This window comes from Capricornis sumatraensis, chromosome 22 (genome assembly GCF_032405125.1).
Source record: "Capricornis sumatraensis isolate serow.1 chromosome 22, serow.2, whole genome shotgun sequence".
Taxonomy (NCBI): Eukaryota; Metazoa; Chordata; class Mammalia; order Artiodactyla; family Bovidae; genus Capricornis; species Capricornis sumatraensis.
The window spans coordinates 32557053-32573990 of record NC_091090.1 but is presented as its reverse complement, the minus strand read 5'-3'; the positions used below and the strand labels follow the sequence as shown (position 1 = coordinate 32573990).

Below are 16938 nucleotides of genomic sequence, written 5' to 3'. Positions count from 1 at the left end.
TTGCCAGAAAACAGACATGAGCACATGACCCCTTCCCTCGGCACAGTCTTGAGCAGCAGAACTAACGACTGTGAGATGCCCACACTCCTGGCTCTTCTCTCAAGCTACATTGTTTAATTTAACCTGCCTACTTACTTCAACTTTCCACTTTGAGAATGTACATCCCACAAAAGCCCATCTTGCCTACTGCTCTGGTGTGGTTTAGTCACTAAATCGTGCCCAACTCTTGCAACCCCATGGACTGTAGCCTGCCAAGTTCCTCTGTCCATGGGATTTCTCAGCAAGAATACTGGAGTGGGTTGCCATTTCTTTCTCCAGGGGATCTTCCCAACCCAGGAATCGAACCTGGGTCTCCTACATTGCAGGTAGATTCTTTTTTGACTGAGCTACGAGGGAAGCCCTGCCAACTGCTCTACCCCAAGGCCTATCAACCCTGGGATTTCTTTGGAAAGAATGATGCTAAAGCTGAAGCTCCAGTACTTTGGCCACCTCATGCGGAAGAGTTGACTCATTGGAAAAGACTCTGATGCTGGGAGGGATTGGGGGCAGGAGGAGAAGGGGACGACTGAGGATGAGATGGCTGGATGGCATCACGGACTCAATGGACGTGAGTCTGAGTGAACTCCGGGAGACGGCGATGGACAGGGAGGCTTGGCATGCTGCGATTCATGGGGTCGCAAAGAGTCGGACACGACTGAGCGACTGAACTGAACTGAACTGAACTGAACTGAAGGCCTAGACAAGCACCTACCACCATAATTTCCGCATCGAAACCTGACTGACTGAAAAAAAAATAGTAAAACTAACATAGCAGCAAAGTGTTCACCAAACACTTCCTGTTAATAAGTGATCAGGGCAGGGAGGCAAAAGACCAAGTCAAGGCAGAGCAGGGGCCACTGAGGTCTGGCAAACAGTCTAGAGTTCAAGATGTTCTACAGTCAGGAGATCTGAAAGCCCAGGGGTGAAGCCCACCCTGACCCAGCAGGGCTGGAGAGGCCAAGGGAGCTCTTCCCAGAACTGCTGAGTAGTAGTCACATACTTCCTCCCCACACCAGGGGCCTCCGCTAGCCCTACCATTTGACCTGGCCCGTCTGTGCTCCTGCCAGCCAAGAATGTCTGGCTTAACCGTGGCTCAGTAGAACTGATCTTCTGTAATCTGCAGCCCTGCTAAGTGCAAAGAGGGCTTCCCAGGTGGCTCAGTAGTAAAGAACCCACCTGCCAAGCAGGAAACGCAGGTTCAATCCCTGGTCGGGAAGATTCCCCTGGAGAAGGAAATGGCAACCCACTTCACTATTCTTGCCTGGGAAATCCCATGGACGGAGGAACCCAACAGGGTGCAAAGAGTCGGACACCACTTAGTGACTAAACAAGTACAGGAAAGTTCAAGGTGGTGACTCTGGTCTTTTCTGTTCTGCCCAGGGCTGGGAGGCAGCTCCCACTGCTGCTTCTGAAGCCAACTGTCCATTTTCTACACTGCCAGCTGACCTCCTCCACAGGCCTCTTCCCTTTGCCTTGAGAATGCTCCATTGTGGATTGAAGGGCTGCCAGATTCAAATCCTAGTGATCCAAAGCAGATACTCACAGTGGAATGGTTTTCAAGTACTGGTCCAAGATTTAACCTCCCCTGCTCTTGGGAAACTTCAGAAATTGGCTATTAAACAGGGTGGTGAAATGACAGGACCCATCTAATCCTTACAGCGCTTTCGAAAAAAATATATGAAAATCATTTTTTAAAAATCAGTGCTATGGGGAAGGAGAGAAACTGAGCTTCGGGGAAAAAAAAAAAAACACTTCTCCAAGGGGACACAAAAAATTACAAAATTGTCGAGCAATGTTTTGTTTCGTTTCCAATGGCCATTGAGGACTTTCTTTCATTTGGACAGCAAGCTTGTGCCAAGATGCTCCGAGTTCTCAATGACTTTTCAGGGTGGAAGAACTCAGGGACCATCTAATCCGCTACCTCCGAGTGGTCACGTTTTTTTATTATCCTCAATTCCTAGGAGGAATAGCCCTCACATCTGTTCAGCCACATGCTCCAGGCTCCCAATACATGCCCATCACTGTCAGAAACCTCATTAAACAGTGACAGTGGCTTGTTTACCCAACATGTTCCATGAGCCAAGAACCATCGTGAGCACTCGTCCTGGCATCCACTCTGTGGAGGGATGGATGTGAAGACAGTGGTGGGAATGATGCCTATTACCTTCACAAGTGAGGACGTGGAGAATAGAGATTAGGAATGCTTTGTGTATGTGGTAGAATCTGAAGCTCTGGGAGTTTGACTCCGGCCCACATTTTTAACCTGTTATGGCACCCCTCACTAATCTCAGCCCTAACTGTGTCCTGCTTAGCCCTCGATGGATCAACACCTCTGTCCATCCCTCCACTGAAGTGCCTTTTCATCAGTGCGGAGGGGCCCCAGAGCCTCCCTTCTTGGGCTGAAGCTCATTCAGTTCACAGTAAGGGACAAGGTGCTGAGTCACTCCATTCACTGGTTTATTGAGATTTGGGGAGCTCCTTCCCCCAAGACACCACAGTGCACAAAGGACACCATCTCCCGCCACACAGGACCATCTTCTGCCTCCACAGGCAGGGGTGCCTTCCTTTGGTCAGGCTTCTCACCAACTACCCACTGCAAGCAGCTCCCCAAACCTGCCCCCATTTCTTCTCCCTTCTTTCCCTCAGAAAAATACAAAACCGAAGGGAACACTCTTGTAGAGGAGGATTGTGAGTGTGGACCGAGGATGCTCCAGAGCACAAAGGAGAGCAGGGTGAGTGCGAGCAGAAACCGTGTGATGTGGACCCAGACGTGGACGGCCACACCAGATGGGAATGGGGGAAAGTGTGTAACAATGTGCAGGGTGGGAGCATATGGCTCTGCTGGAAGAACACAATGATTTTAAGGTGCAAAAAGAAGAGGGCACACGAGGGCACACGGGGCAAGTGCACAGGTAAACTTAGACATGTACAAATGGCACACGCCCACCCACACAGCTCTCCCAAGGGCATATCCATGACCATGAGGAGGCACACGCAGCCATGAGGGGAGGCAATACAGCCGGGCACGTGTGGCCACAGGAAGAATGGAGAGAGCACATGTGAAACACGTGCAAACAGGAAAGTGAGAACAGGGAGGGTAGATGTGTGTTGGGAAGAGGGAAGGAGCATGTGACCCTTGACAAAAAGAGTCAGTGCCTTGCAAAAGCTAAATTCAAGAGGGATAAAACATGGGGCAAGTGGGTTGGAAGGAGATGAGGATGGTGAGAGAAATGGCCAGGCTCTGTTGCCACGGGGAGAGCACTCTGGGGAGTCCCCTGCCGGTGAGAGCAGAGCACAAAGTCAAGGGGTCTGCCGGGCTGTCGTGGCAACCAGAGGAAAAGAAGAGGGGGTGTGTGTCCTGAGGCACCAAGGAGCCAGTGAGTGAGAAGCTTCAAGCTGGGTACAAACTTGATTATGAAGTAGAGATAGACAATGATTCAAATGAATGAGAGAACAGGGCCTGGCTCCCAGAGCACTGGAGACTCACATGGAGGCTCACACGACGCTGGAACCTGGGACTCTGGGACTCAAGAGGGGCAGGTATTTACAAGAGATGGGATGGAACGGTGTTCTTCCCACCTAGGGTCCGGATCCCCTGCTTCGTCCCCGAGCTCCCCTCCTTCCCCCTCTGCCTCCCCCTACTTGCCTGTCCCCCCTCACACCTCCCTCACTTGTAAAGCAAGTGGACTCGACTTCCATCACAGCTAAGCCGGTCAGGGGGCTCAGGGGGCCCCCTGGGCAGGCCCCCCGAGGGGTCTGGGGGTGTCGGAGGGTGACGCCGGGATCGGAGCTGCTGCCGAGACTGGAGCTGATGGCGCAGTTCAGAGACGCGCTCCTCTTTCTGGAGGAAGAACACAATCGGGCGAGTGGGAGAGAAGTCAGGGAAGGGTGGGAGGAGGGAAGGAGAGGCAGAGAAAAATGTGGGGGAAAGGGAGAGGGGAAGAGGACAGAAGAAAGGAACAGGAACTACCAGGCAGGAACAGGGAGAGCCGAAAGCACACACTGAACACAGTGGGGCAGCAGTCGAGATCAGGGAAAGAAAGGGGGTGGGAGAGGGGAGACAGGGCCGAGCACATAGCTTCCGCTTCCGACAACGCGCTTCCGACAACGCACTCAACAGATTAATGCCAACCCAGTTTGAATACCCCCAGCCTGATACTGCACTGGCCCCTAACTCCCGCTGGGGCCACTGCAAACACCCTGCATATCTGCCCAGATCCCTCTCCCTGGAGAGTATACTCAACCCCCACAACCAGCCACGCCCAGCCCAGGGCCATGCCCTCGCCTCCAGGAGGCAGAGTCAATAATGTAGTTCCTGCTCCAGAGCCCCTCCACCCGCTGAGGCCAGCAGTTCATCAGATTTTTACCTGAGATTGACTCCACCTTCTCCCCTTCCCTGTCCTTCTCCACTCACTCCCTGACAGCTTGTCTCCTGAGACCCTCCCTTGGTAAATCACCTGCACAGGAACCCCGATCTCAGGCTTTACCTCTGGAAGCCTGACCCCACCCGAGACGTGGGCCTCCCTGACCTGCCACCACCTCTGCCTTCACCACACACCTCGGCGATGATCTTCTCCAGCTCGCGGTTCTCCTTCTCCAACAGCCTGGACTTCTCCTCCTCGTTGTTGTTGGTCGAGGACCCTGTCTTCATGGTGTCCTGTGCCTCCGACTGCCACTCCCCTCGGGTGATCAGCCTGCGCATCTGGGAGCGGGAGTTGGGGGTGTGGATGGGCCAGCAGGGACTGTCAGCGATTAGCTCATGGTGGGTTGCAGTTGGAAGGAAGGAAAACAGGAGGGAGCTGGGCCCAAAACGGATGAAGTGGGAGGAAGGGAAGTAGGGTGGAGAGGCTGGGAGGACAACCAGAGCCATACCTTGGGCACAAAGTAGGTTGGAGAGGCTGGGAGGACAACCAGAGCCATACCTTGGGCACAAAGAGCACCACCAGGGTGATATAGGAGGAGAAAACTATGGCGAGAGAGGCGAAGGCAAAGGCAGCATCCTGCTGGCTGGACAGGATCATGGTGACCGGGGCAGTGATGAGGCACAGAACCTGGGGGCAGAGCGTGTGTGGGGTCACAGACCTGCTGGCTTAGACAAGAGCCATGATCTTCTTCCCCCAGAAAAGTCTATGGGGACAGGTTCCTAGGGAACTTCCCATTCAAAAAGGACCCAAAGTTGGGATGTGAGAGTTGGGCCATAAAGAAGGCTTAGCACTGAAGAACTGATGCTTTTGAATTGTGGGGTGCTGAAGAAGACTCTTGAGAGTCCTTTGGACAGCAAGGAGATCAAACCAGTCAAACCTATAGGGAATCAACCCTGAATATTCACTGGAAGGACTGATGCTGAAGCTGAAGCTCCAACATTTTGGCCACCTGATGGGAAGAGCCAACTCACTGGGAAAAACCCTGATGCTGGGAAAGACCGAGAGCAAAAGGAGAAGGAGGCAGCCAAGGATGAGATGGTTGGATGGCATCACTAGCTCAGTGGACATGAGTTTGAGCAGACTCTGGGTGATAGAGGAGGACAGGGAAGCCTGGTGTGCTGTAGTCCATGGGGTCTCAGAGTAGGACACGACTTAGCGACTGAACAATAGTCAGGATCATCCTCAACTGTAGGTTGGTAAGAATCCCAGATAAAATGTCCCAAACCAGCTTCGGCTCTAGGACAGCCCCTCCCTCCAGACAGGAGCCCTCAGGATCTCTTTACACACATCAGAGTCCTTAAGAGCCAGTCCTGAGCACCCCTGGCAGGAAATCTCATTCAGATTCCAGCTTGGGAACCACAGATGAGGAATTTCACCTGTTTCTGCTTCCACATCTATCTAGTGGGGATGCTAATCACCACTTCACTGGGTGGTTATACGAAGATTGATGTGCACTTTATACATTTTAAAGTGCTTTTCAAACCCAAGGCATTAGAAAACGTTTTAAGACTTCCACCCAACTGACCCACATTGGGCACCTCATTCTTCCCAGGCCACCCCCATCTGGGTTGCTGTGGCCAGTCCCCACGGTCAATGCCAGGTGTCCAGGGAGCTCACCGCCACATTGTAGATGGCCATGCCCACAGCCCGGTGGTCATTGATCTTCTCAGTGGACACACTCTTGGTCTCATAAGCAAGAAAGATACCCAGCAGCAGCAGCAGCCCCTTGTAACCATAGAAGATGCCTAGGATGGCAGGGAAGGGTTATCCTCCACTCACTCCCCGCTTCTCTGTGCTCCTTCTGATGGCAATGACATGTGGGTCTCCTCTCCAACCCAGCCCCTCTGACCTAGTACACCCCTCCCTGTCCACTGCCCCTGGGCCCACCCAACTCGCCCTGACCTCATTGCTTCCTCCTGGGACTAAGAGCCCCATCACACAGGACGATGATGGTCATGAGCGGCTGTCAGTACACAGTGTCTCACCTCCTCACCCTGAGTGGGAAGATGGCTTTCCACGCTGAGGGCAGGTTTGCCATTTGTGGTCAGAGTGATGTTAAAAGGGCCAAAGGGGCCTAACCCCTCGCAGCCCCAGTCTCACTCCAGGGAGTGAACCAGACAGAGATGGAGATGAGGATGAGGCCACATCACTGGTCCCTCTGATGAACACAAGCTCTGCCTCATCCCTGCGGTGGACACTAAGCACCTCAGGCAAAAGACCAACTCTCCCCAAGCTCAGAAAAGACTAATGCAGTGGCAAACAGGAGGAGATTCCAACTGAGTTGACATGAGTTCTCTGCTTCTTTTTCCAAAGACCCTTCCCCCTTCAAAGCTACTGCCCACTCCACACACATTCCCTCCCCACTAGCCCCCCTTTACGGGCATCTCCCCCACCCCTCCCCCACACCCTGCACACCAAGCCACGTGTTCATCTTCTTGGAGCTACAGTGCTCCAGCTGGGGCAGAATAGACACGTCAATATCTTCCTTCGGCTCCTCCTTGGCAAAAGTCTAAGGAAGAGAGAGAGCCACAGGCAAGATGGTTGCCGTCCTCCCCTCCCCTCCCCACCTCTGCTCAGTCCCCACTCCCAGTTCTGCCCCCTCTTTCTGAAGAGATCCTCAGTTCTCATGCCACAGCCAACTCCAGGCCTGGGAACATTTGCCTAAACACCTTATAAGTGCTTGTTCCCTCACGTTCACGATGTCTGAAAGTCTGCCCATCCTCCCAGATTGCCAACACTTCCTTTCGTCACAGGAACTCAGAGTGTCTGCTAGGGCTCCCTCCAGAAAGCAGGGAGAGCTGCTGAGATACCCAGGCCTGGAACACACCTCCCATGGGCAGCTCTTCTCCTCAAGACCCCCTGCAGCTCCCGAGGCCTTTCCACCAGTGCGTCCTGCAAGGCCTCCTGACCCAAGCGCCTCCTCAAAGGGTACCTCAATGGTCCGGTGCAGGGGATCCACGATCTGCCAGATGGCAAGGGTGAGGACGTCCATGCCCACCAACAGGCCCACCGTGGCGTACAGCTTCCAGGGCTCCAGGGTCTGAGTCAACACACAGAGTACAGGCATGTTGGGGTAGGGGACAGTGCCTCCCAATCCCTGAGAGCCTAGGCACTAAGGGCTGAAGGATCCAGAGCAGCTCACCTTCCTCCACTCTTTCTTTTCCTCCTTCTTTGTGAAGACTGTATGGACCCACCAGATCTTGGTGAACATGGAGCCATAGCCCAGGCTAAAGCCCAAACCCAGGAGCCAGAGGCGGGCCTAGGAAAGGAGAGAGAGCAGGAGAGAATAGGGCAGGGCAGCAGGTGGGCAGTGCCAGGATGGGGCAGGGCTGTAGGAGGGAACAGATGACCAGACTGGCAGGATGCAGCCAGTAGGGGCTGGGTGGGGAGGGCTACTGGGCAGCAGACAGTCTCTTTGCACTTTGCCACCTGGATAATCTTGCTAAAAAATGGGTTTTAATAGCCAATCACTTCTGACTGTTCCTCAAGGCCTGCAGATTGCAGCCTGAACACCTCCAGATGTGGCATGAGACCCTTTACAACATGGTCCCACCCACCTTTCCAGCCTCTTCTCCCCCCAGACCCTTACCTGCCCCAGACGCTCACCTGCCCCATGCTCCAGCCCTGCTCAACTGCTTGCTTGCTTACCCTTGCCCTTGATCTACTCTCTTTTGTGCCTCTGCTACCCACAGGACACTCCCTCCGTTCCTGGAGTAACCCTCTTTTATTTCTCCAGCCGACAAAAGCCCCTGCATCCTCCACAATTCACATGCCGCCTTTGGTGAGGTCCATGCAGCCACTCGGACAGTCAGCTGCTTTCTCCTCGCTCCCACAGCAGATCCCTGCTCTGATACCTCTTGTGTGTCGCTGCTAATTATCTGCTTTCCCACAGTATTGGGTCTCTCTGAAGAATTGTAGGTGTATGTATGTGCAAATGCCACGTGTACAGAGGTGTGATCAGGAAAGGTACAGAGCAGAGGAGAAGAGTGAGAATGGGCAGGAAAGAGAGGGGCAGCATAAGAAAGAACCAAATATTGCCGCTGAAGCCAGGCTTACTCTGTAGCCCCAGAACCTTCCATGTGCCAAGAGTCCCACAGGGCCTCCTCCCTGTGTGAGAGCGGTCCCTTCCCCCAATTCTCCCTGCTATTGGTTCAGATCCCCGCCTCCGTCCTTCCCAACCACAACTAAGGCTCCCACGGGAAGTCCCCAGTTCTTGTTCTCGGCCCCCGCACCACAGACAGGCCACCATTGTCCAAAGGTTCTCTGTGCAGACCCCTTCCTGCGCCTTCAATACCTCCCCCCACCCTTCTCTGCAAGGCATGCCATGGCAACCTTGGAACTGACAAGCCAGCTACAGAATGAAAAAGTCTGGAGGCACAGAAAGAAGGGACAGAGCCAGACAGAGATGAGAGGGCGATGTCAGGAGAAGAACTAGGGACAAGGAGGAAAGACAAGGAGGACAGGCAGGGGACGGCGCATCACAGAAGGCGCTCCTGAGGGGGCGGGCCGGAGAGCCATGCTGTGGCAGGCGACCTGCCACCCCCTCCTCACCTGGCAGACGAAAGGGAACTGACTTCTCCCGATGTGGTAACCATCCAGCCCGAGGGGGAAGACGGCGGCTAATGCTAGTGAGCAGCCCACAGCAGTCAGATTATTCAGGTTGGGCTGTGAGTTCTGGATATAACTAGGGCAGAGGCGGAAGGGTGGGAGAGATTGAAGAGCAGAATTACCCTCCTCTCCAGGGAGGCTCAGCTCCCCAAACACCCCGCAACGGCCTGACCCCAACCTCAGGACCAGGAGACAAAGGCAGGCGGCCTTGGAGCTGGCATCAGAGACGAAGCCAGTTCGGTCATGGGGGCCCACAGACGGCTTCCCAGGCACAGGACCCTGCCACACACACACTCTTTAGAGCCCTAAATTATGTTACCTCATCCCAAAAGCGTTTTTATTTTTCCAATAGCTGCTTTGGAGCAGGGATGGGAGTTAAACCTAGCTTCCCCCTTTTCGTTCCCAGTGGTCACTAGGCAAACACTAATCCAGAGTGGCAATCTCAGAGACACACGGCCTCAGGAGCTACATACGTTCCTTCTCACTCCCTTCAAGCAAATGACCTTTATCTTAGAGAAGCAGACAGGATAGGGAAATGTCAGCAGAGAAACTTACCGGACATGGGAGTTATAGATGTTAAAGGACAGACAGACAACAGCTAGAACAATGCCCAGGCTGGAGAGAACGGAGACGGAGATAAAGAGTTTCTGTGACAGGAAGCGGAACGTCTTGATGACCAAGGTCTGGTCAGCTGGAGGGGACCCTCCTGCGTGGCACAGGGGAGGGGGAAGAGAAAGGAGGAAGGACAAAGGCATGAAGGCGGGACAGGAGAAAGGGGAGAAGGACCAAGCTGCTGATGGGCACCCAGGTCTTAACTCTGAGGACAGGAGGCCCTAACTGCCCTGAATCAGGGCTTGCTGCGGCCCAAATGCTCTTTGATTCTCTAGCTCTTAGGAAGCAATCAGAAATGAGACAAGAAGATGGAACTAGAGGCTGAGCTGTATCACCAAAGTTGTAGTATTTTTGTTGTTGCTTTTTGTTCTTTGTGTTTTTTCATCTTTCTTTCAGGAAAGAAAAATGGAAGGGAAAGAAGGGGATACTAAGAAATAAATTTTATGAGGTCTCTTACAACTCAAATCAGAAGCTGCAAAAGACAGTCATAGAGTCATGAAGCTAAAGTGCCTCATAATAGAGTCTGGCCTCCTAACCTCAGGAGGAATTTTCTTAAAAAAAAAAAAAAAAAACTGATCTGTGATTTTAACCCTGGCCAGGTGATATTCCCAAAGGTGTTTCTCAGTTATTATTAAAGGGAAGCTCAAAGTTGTCACAGAATTCACAGAAAGCAGGGGGTGGCGAGGGGGGGGTGGGGAGGGGGTACTAATTTCAATTTGCTGAGCTTTAAAAAAAAAAAAAAAGCATAATTTAGGCCATGCAGCATTTATAGCAATACAGAATACTGTCCTAAATTCAAATTATTAAAAAAAAAATTCAGAACTCCAGCAGTGCTGAGAACTACTAGATTTCAGCTGGGTAGGGCAGATGGCAGCTGTCTCCCATGGCTGTGCCCTTCCCCCTCCTGAAGACACCAAGCCTTTTTTTGATCAATAGAGTCCTCATTTTGCCCACCTTGAGTATCTTTCCCACTTCCTATTATTTAGCCCACCAAGCACACAAGGAATATAATTTCTTCCTTTCTCTCCTTAAAAAGCACATTTTAACAGAAGACAATTAAATGAGGTTTTACGTCCTCTCCTATAATTTAAGCAACCGTCTTCCTAAGAAAGCTAAGAGGCAACTTGAGGCTTGAAGTAGCTGATTCAGATACATCAGGTCACCAGAACATCTGGGAAACCCAAATGCAGTTTTCATTTCCCGCCCCCTGGACCTAATCCCCAGTCATCCCAGGAATGTACTATTTTTAAAAATGCATTGCTACCCACCACCTATACCCTCTCCAAATACACCAGTCTCCTACCCACATCTTGAAGGTCTTATTCCCTTTCTCTGAAACCCAGCCCCTGGTTCATCTCCTTAGGACATTTCAACCCCATGGTACCAACCACCCCACCCTCGTTCAAACATAGTATTCATCAATGGTTCAGAGGGGTTAAAGAAAATTATAAACAAGATCCACTTACCAATCCACTTATCTGTTTTGGACCAGGAAAGGTCATCCTTGGTGCTGTCATAATAGCCAATCTTCTTGTAGCTGCCACCTGGACAGATGATAGAGGTAACCACAGGTAGGTGAAGAGCTGATCCCAAGCATTCTCAACCTCCCACTTCCCTAAAGTAGATCTCTGTGGTCATTATCTGATTCTCCCTTCACCTGAGCCCCCAAAGGATACTTGGAAGGATCTGGGGGCCACTTGAAACAGTGATCTGATTGAAAAGCACTATAGGGTAGATTCCAAGGCAACACAAAGAAATTGTTGTTTAGTCACTCAGTCATGTCTGACTCTTTTGTGACTCCATGGACTTGCAGCCTGCAGGCTCCTCTGTCCATGGGATTTCCCAGAAGAATACTGGAGTGGGTTGCCATTTCCTTCTCCAGGGAATCTTCCCAGTTCAGGGATCAAACTCATGTCTCCCACACTGGCAGGCACATTCTCTACCGCTGAGCCGCCAGGGAAGCCCACACAAAGAAACAAGAATGTCTTTTATGCTTTAAGCCCTTCAGTGAAGAGCGCTGCACAGGATGTCTGCCACCCATTCCACGGGCTCACACCTCAGAAAAATGCCTCTCACTGTGATTCTGGCTTAAAAATCTTTAAACATGTTTCTGCTTATTCTTCCTCTCCTGATAGAATCACAAGATCTATTTTCCCAGAGGCTTTCATTTTTAGAAATTTCTCATCCATTGACTTGGCTTCTAATTTCTCACACAAGTTGCATCTGCCTCTTAAAAAGCCACAAAGTGAAATTCAGCCACTCCTAAGATTTCTAGAGCTGCCCCAGTTACCATAACTTTTTCTTCTAAAGCCAACTCACAGCCCTTGGACCGTGGCTGAAGTCTATTCGTTCTTGTCCTGGTTATAAAGATCTGAGAGGATGTAGGAGGTTGGGAGGAGGAAAAGAAAGAAACTTTTCACAAGAGGCCAAGAATTGGTTCTTTTGGCCCTGCTCTAAGAGTCTGAGTGGAGTGGAATTGAAAAACTAATTCACAAGTTTTGCAAATACCTCACTGCGTGAAGTTATAAGCATACACCATCTAGAAAAGCCAAACTAGATATACTGCAGAAAAATCAGAGCTAATTGTTTACATATCAAGGAAATGCAATAGGTTCCCTTTAAAATAGCATGTTTCCTAGATTCAGCTTTCCTTGGGTCCACGAATATGCCACTGACAAGTCATGAACCCCTCAAGTCACCCACCAGAGGGAAATTTCTCAAATCAAAATGGGGGCCATTAGGGGAAAAGAGTGGTTGTTTTCAATTTGCATGCACAACCACTGCAACTCAAAGAAATTCACCCATAGCTAAGCTTTTTATTATCAATATCATCATTATTTAAAAGCTTGGGGAACACGGAAGAGCAGGCAGGAGGTAGGGAGGCACCAAGGCAATGTCTTCATGTCTCCCAGGGTTCTCTTCCCAGATGGAATCCTAGCCCAGCCCCAGCCTGGGCCCCCCACTGATCTCCCCATCCCCCCACATCCCCATGCTCACCCTGCAGCTGCTCGATGAGCGTCCATGCCATCCGAGAGCCGCTGGCATCAAACACCACATGGCCCTGAGGGGGAGAAACATGTGGAGGAAGGCAAAGGGGATAAAAGCAAGAGCGAAATGAGAACATCAGGGCCTCTTTGAATCCTTATGTTTTTGAAGTAATTGAGCTTCTGAATGAATTCTATTTATGGCACTTGCCTGCATATAGGACATACCCCAGATGCCCATACCCTAGATTTTAGAAACATTATTCTTTGGAAAAGAAGCTTCACCCAGGAGATTTGAATGGGAAAAATCCCCAGATGGAACACCAGGGGACCTGGCCTCTGGCTGTGTGACCTGAGCAAGTCACCAAGTCCCTCTGGATGCTGATTTCCCCACTTTAAGAGGATAAGGAGAGGATCTTTCAGGCTGCTTCCTCTTTTAAAATCCTGTAATTTTCATCTGACTCATAAATATCAGGACTGAGAAAAGTGAGGGGAGAGGTTGGAAGAAATGGTATGTATCATTGCTCTTCTAGACTTCTGTGGGGTTTTCTGGCTTGGGGGCTCCTACTTCCCTGGTCTGAGACTGATTATTGCAGAGAGGTAACTGAGACAGAAGGCATGTCTCCAGAGAGACCTCAGAGAGGTCTCTCCGGATGGGAGGACTGAGGCCAGCAAAGGGGTTGCTGTAACTCACAGAAACACCCTCAAAGGACGAGGAGTTCATTGCCCGGTAGATTTGGTCAGTTATGGTCTGGTTGTTGTAGTTGAAGTCTTCCAGGCGCACGCCCGAACGGCCGCCCCCTCCGGACGTCTTGTTGAGGGCCAGTGCCAAGGCCCAGATGGCATCATAGGCTAGGGGTGCCTCCTGGAAGCCTCCCGTCTCCTCGGGGTGTCGTTTTAGTCGTTTGGTCAGTTTCTCCACAAACTCCTGGGACGTCTAGGAAGGGAAGAACAGGTCGGAAGGATTGGAGTGCGATGGGCTTCTGAGTCTGGCTCTGACACTTTGACTTGAATGGATGATTTGTGTTCAAGCCGTCAGACTGGGCCTGTGTACATTCAACATCTTTAACTATACATGCGCATCTAAGATCAGAAGCTACTAGACTAGAGCAGGGGTTAACTGGTTCTGATGGCCTTAGTGTGCACAGCTGCAAGCTCAGAACTGCAAGCAAAGAAGTTTAATAAATAGATGCTCTGCATAATGAACAGCAGAGAGAATGAAATGAAAGCAGAGAGAGCAAAGCAAAGATGTGGCCCTGCCAGTGAGGAGCTGTAGCACTGGTGTTCTCTCAGCCTTCAGACTCTCCCAACAGAGCTGACGCAGGAACTAACAGCTCCTCCAAGTCTGAAAGAGCCCAGAAAAGGTGACACCACAGCCTTCCTCGCTCTGTCAACCAAAAAGATTTTTCTTTAGCGTGCTAACTTCCTGCCATCCTCGTGTGCTTTCAGTTCACTGTCTCTTGGATGGTTTTCAGAAGACTTGGGGCTGCAGAAACACCCTTCACACGTTTGAAGTCGATTATTCAATCCCTACCCACACCCCTCCCAACCTTACATCTTTTTTTTCCAAGAAAGCTAAAAAGAATAAGAGCTCCTTTAACTCTGTCATGAAATGGATCAAGAGAGCTGAATTTCTATACCCGGCAGTAACACTGTTTACCTAAATGACTGCAAGTAAATTGCTTCCTTTTTTGGAACTGTCTTCCACATAATGGGGAAAATCATGTCTACCCTTCCTTACCTCCCAGAAACCATACCAGGAAAGGCTCAGTGTCCACCTCTTGACAAGGCACAGCTAATACCCAGGGGCACCACACAGCTCTGTTTAGACTTGGAATGTGTTAACATATATACATGGGCTTCCCTGGTGGCTCAGACAGTATAGAATCTGCCTGCAATGCAGGAGACCAACATACATACATACTCTAATGAAGGGATGAATAGATGAATAAAGAATAAATATGAATCTCTGTTCCAGATGCCCCGCCTACTTTCCCTTCTAGTCAGCTTTCTGGAGACACAGGGGAATGGGAAATGCAAAGTATGTGCAGTGTGGTGAGGCGGAAACAGTCCAGGATTAAAGACAGGCAGGCCTGCACTCTGCTCCTCCTGAGGACAGGACCAGGGTCTCTTCTGCTTTTAATCCTCAGCATCCAGCACTGTGCCCCACCCACTCTGGACAAACAACAAGTGTCTATAAATGAAGGCAATGAAATGTGATTATCTATCTATCAACACCTACTCAATGTACACCACCAAGAGTGAGCCCTCTGTAAACAATGGACATTGAGTGTTAATGACGTAGCAGTATAGGTTCATCAGCTGTAAACTCTCTGGTGGGGAATGCCGATAATGGGGGAAGCTACGAATGAGTGGGGCAGGGAGCATATAGGAAAGCTCTGCATCTTCCTCTCAATTTTCCTGTGAACTTAAAAACTGCTTCCAAAAAAAAAAAAAGAAATCTTTGGGACTTCCCTTGTGGCTCAGTGGTAAAGAATCTACCTGCCAATGCTGGAGACATGGATTCAAACCCTGATTCAGGAAGAATCCACATGCCGAGGAGCAACTAAACCCGTGTGCCACAACTATTGAGCCTGTGCTCTAGAGCCTGGGAGCCGCATCTACTGAAGCCTGCATGCCTTAGAGCCCATCTCCACAGCAAGAGAAGCCACCACAATGTGAAGCCCACACATCACAGCTAGAGAGTAGTCCCTGCTCACTACAGCTAGAGAATAGCCCCTGCTCACTACAGCTAGAGAGTAGCCCCTGCTCACTACAGCTAGAGAGTAGCCCCTGCTCACTACAGCTAGAGAGTAGCCCCTGCTCACTACAGCTAGAGAGTAGCCCCTGCTCACTACAACTAGAGAAAGCCCCTGCTCACTACAACTAGAGAGTAGCCCCTGCTCACTACAACTAGTACAACTAGAGAGTAGCCCCTGCTCACTACAACTAGAGAAAGCCCACACAGCAATGAAGACCCAGCACAGCCAAAATAAATAAAATTATTTTTCAAAAAACCATCTTTAAGAAAAATGTCCATTGGATGGATAAATGGAAAGATGTCTTCTAATTCCAAATAATCCACCAAGCTGCTATTTAATCTCAAACAAGTTATTAGATTTAACTATGGAGTTATTCGGGCTTCCCTGGTGGCTCAGTCGGTAAAGAATTTGCCTGCAATGCAGGAGACCTGGGTTTGATCCCTGAGATGGGAAGATCCCCTAGAGGAGGGCATGGCAACCCACTCTAGTATTCTTGCCTGGAGAATCCCCATGGACAGAGGAGCCTGGCGGGCTACAGTCCATGGGTTTGAAAACAGTCAGACACAACTGAGCAACGAAGCACAGCACATGGAGTTATTCAGCTTTAAAATGGGAGTGATATTAACTACCTTGAAAAGTTGTTATAAGGATGAAATTACAACATTATAAAATGCTGAGTATAAATTACATTTTCTCTTTCAACCTCATCATTGTTACCAGTATTCAAATCTGTATTTCCAGCTCAATATTTCAAGTCCTGAGTCTTTGTCTCTAAGGCATTTGTAACTATATAATCAGTAATCTCAAATTAAAAATATCTAAGAATAAGCTTTATTTTTCCAACACTCCCCAGTATATAGGATTGAAACCTTAGGATCACCTTGCTGCTGCTGCTGCTGCTGTTAAGTCACTTCAGTCGTGTCCGACTCTCTGCAACTCCATAGACAGCAGCCCACCAGGCTCCCCGTCCCTGGGATTCTCCAGGCAAGAACACTGGAGTGGGTTGCCATTTCCTTCTCCAATGCATGAAAGTGAAAGTGAAGTTGCTCAGTCGTGTCCGACTCTTCATGACCCCATGGACTGCAGCCCACCAGGCTCCTCCGTCCATGGGATTTTCCAGGCAAGAGTACTGGAGTGGGGTGCATTCACCTTAGACTCTTTCAAATCACCGAGTCCTCTTAATACTTTTGTGTTGAAGTGTTTCATTAATATCACTTCTTATACAGAATAATGTTAATCATAATTATAGCCGATATCTACATTGTTCTTATTATTGTCCTCGCATATATCAACTTATTTAATTCTCAGATAACCCAATGAGGTAAATACTATATATGCTCATTTTAGTAAGTGACAAGGAACCTAAGACACAGAACACAGTTTCACCTGCTTGAAGGTATGCTGCCAGCACATGGCTGAGCCGGGATTCCAATCCGTTCAAAGTCCAGTCGCTTCCAGCTACCCTGTAAACTGGAATATCTCTCTCCAATAGCACCTGCTCAGCAGATA

The 16938-nt window shown here is 50.1% G+C and overlaps 1 protein-coding gene across 1 annotated transcript in view; it reads right to left on the bottom strand.

Moving 5' to 3' along the window:
- Positions 1–2536: 2536 nt before the first annotated feature.
- GABBR1 (gamma-aminobutyric acid type B receptor subunit 1) overlaps positions 2537–16938 on the bottom strand; it is a 29362-nt gene continuing 14960 nt past the window's right edge. Inside the window, exons 12-23 of the mRNA XM_068961021.1 lie at positions 13362–13604; positions 12681–12744; positions 11150–11227; positions 9627–9777; positions 9015–9147; positions 7606–7722; positions 7396–7503; positions 6879–6972; positions 6081–6208; positions 4962–5090; positions 4598–4741; positions 2537–3880 (exon numbers count right to left, since the gene is read on the bottom strand). Of these exons, the coding sequence (XP_068817122.1) occupies positions 3707–3880; positions 4598–4741; positions 4962–5090; positions 6081–6208; positions 6879–6972; positions 7396–7503; positions 7606–7722; positions 9015–9147; positions 9627–9777; positions 11150–11227; positions 12681–12744; positions 13362–13604 (1563 nt within the window). The 3' untranslated portion in view covers positions 2537–3706. The remainder of the gene's footprint in view (positions 3881–4597; positions 4742–4961; positions 5091–6080; positions 6209–6878; positions 6973–7395; positions 7504–7605; positions 7723–9014; positions 9148–9626; positions 9778–11149; positions 11228–12680; positions 12745–13361; positions 13605–16938) is intronic.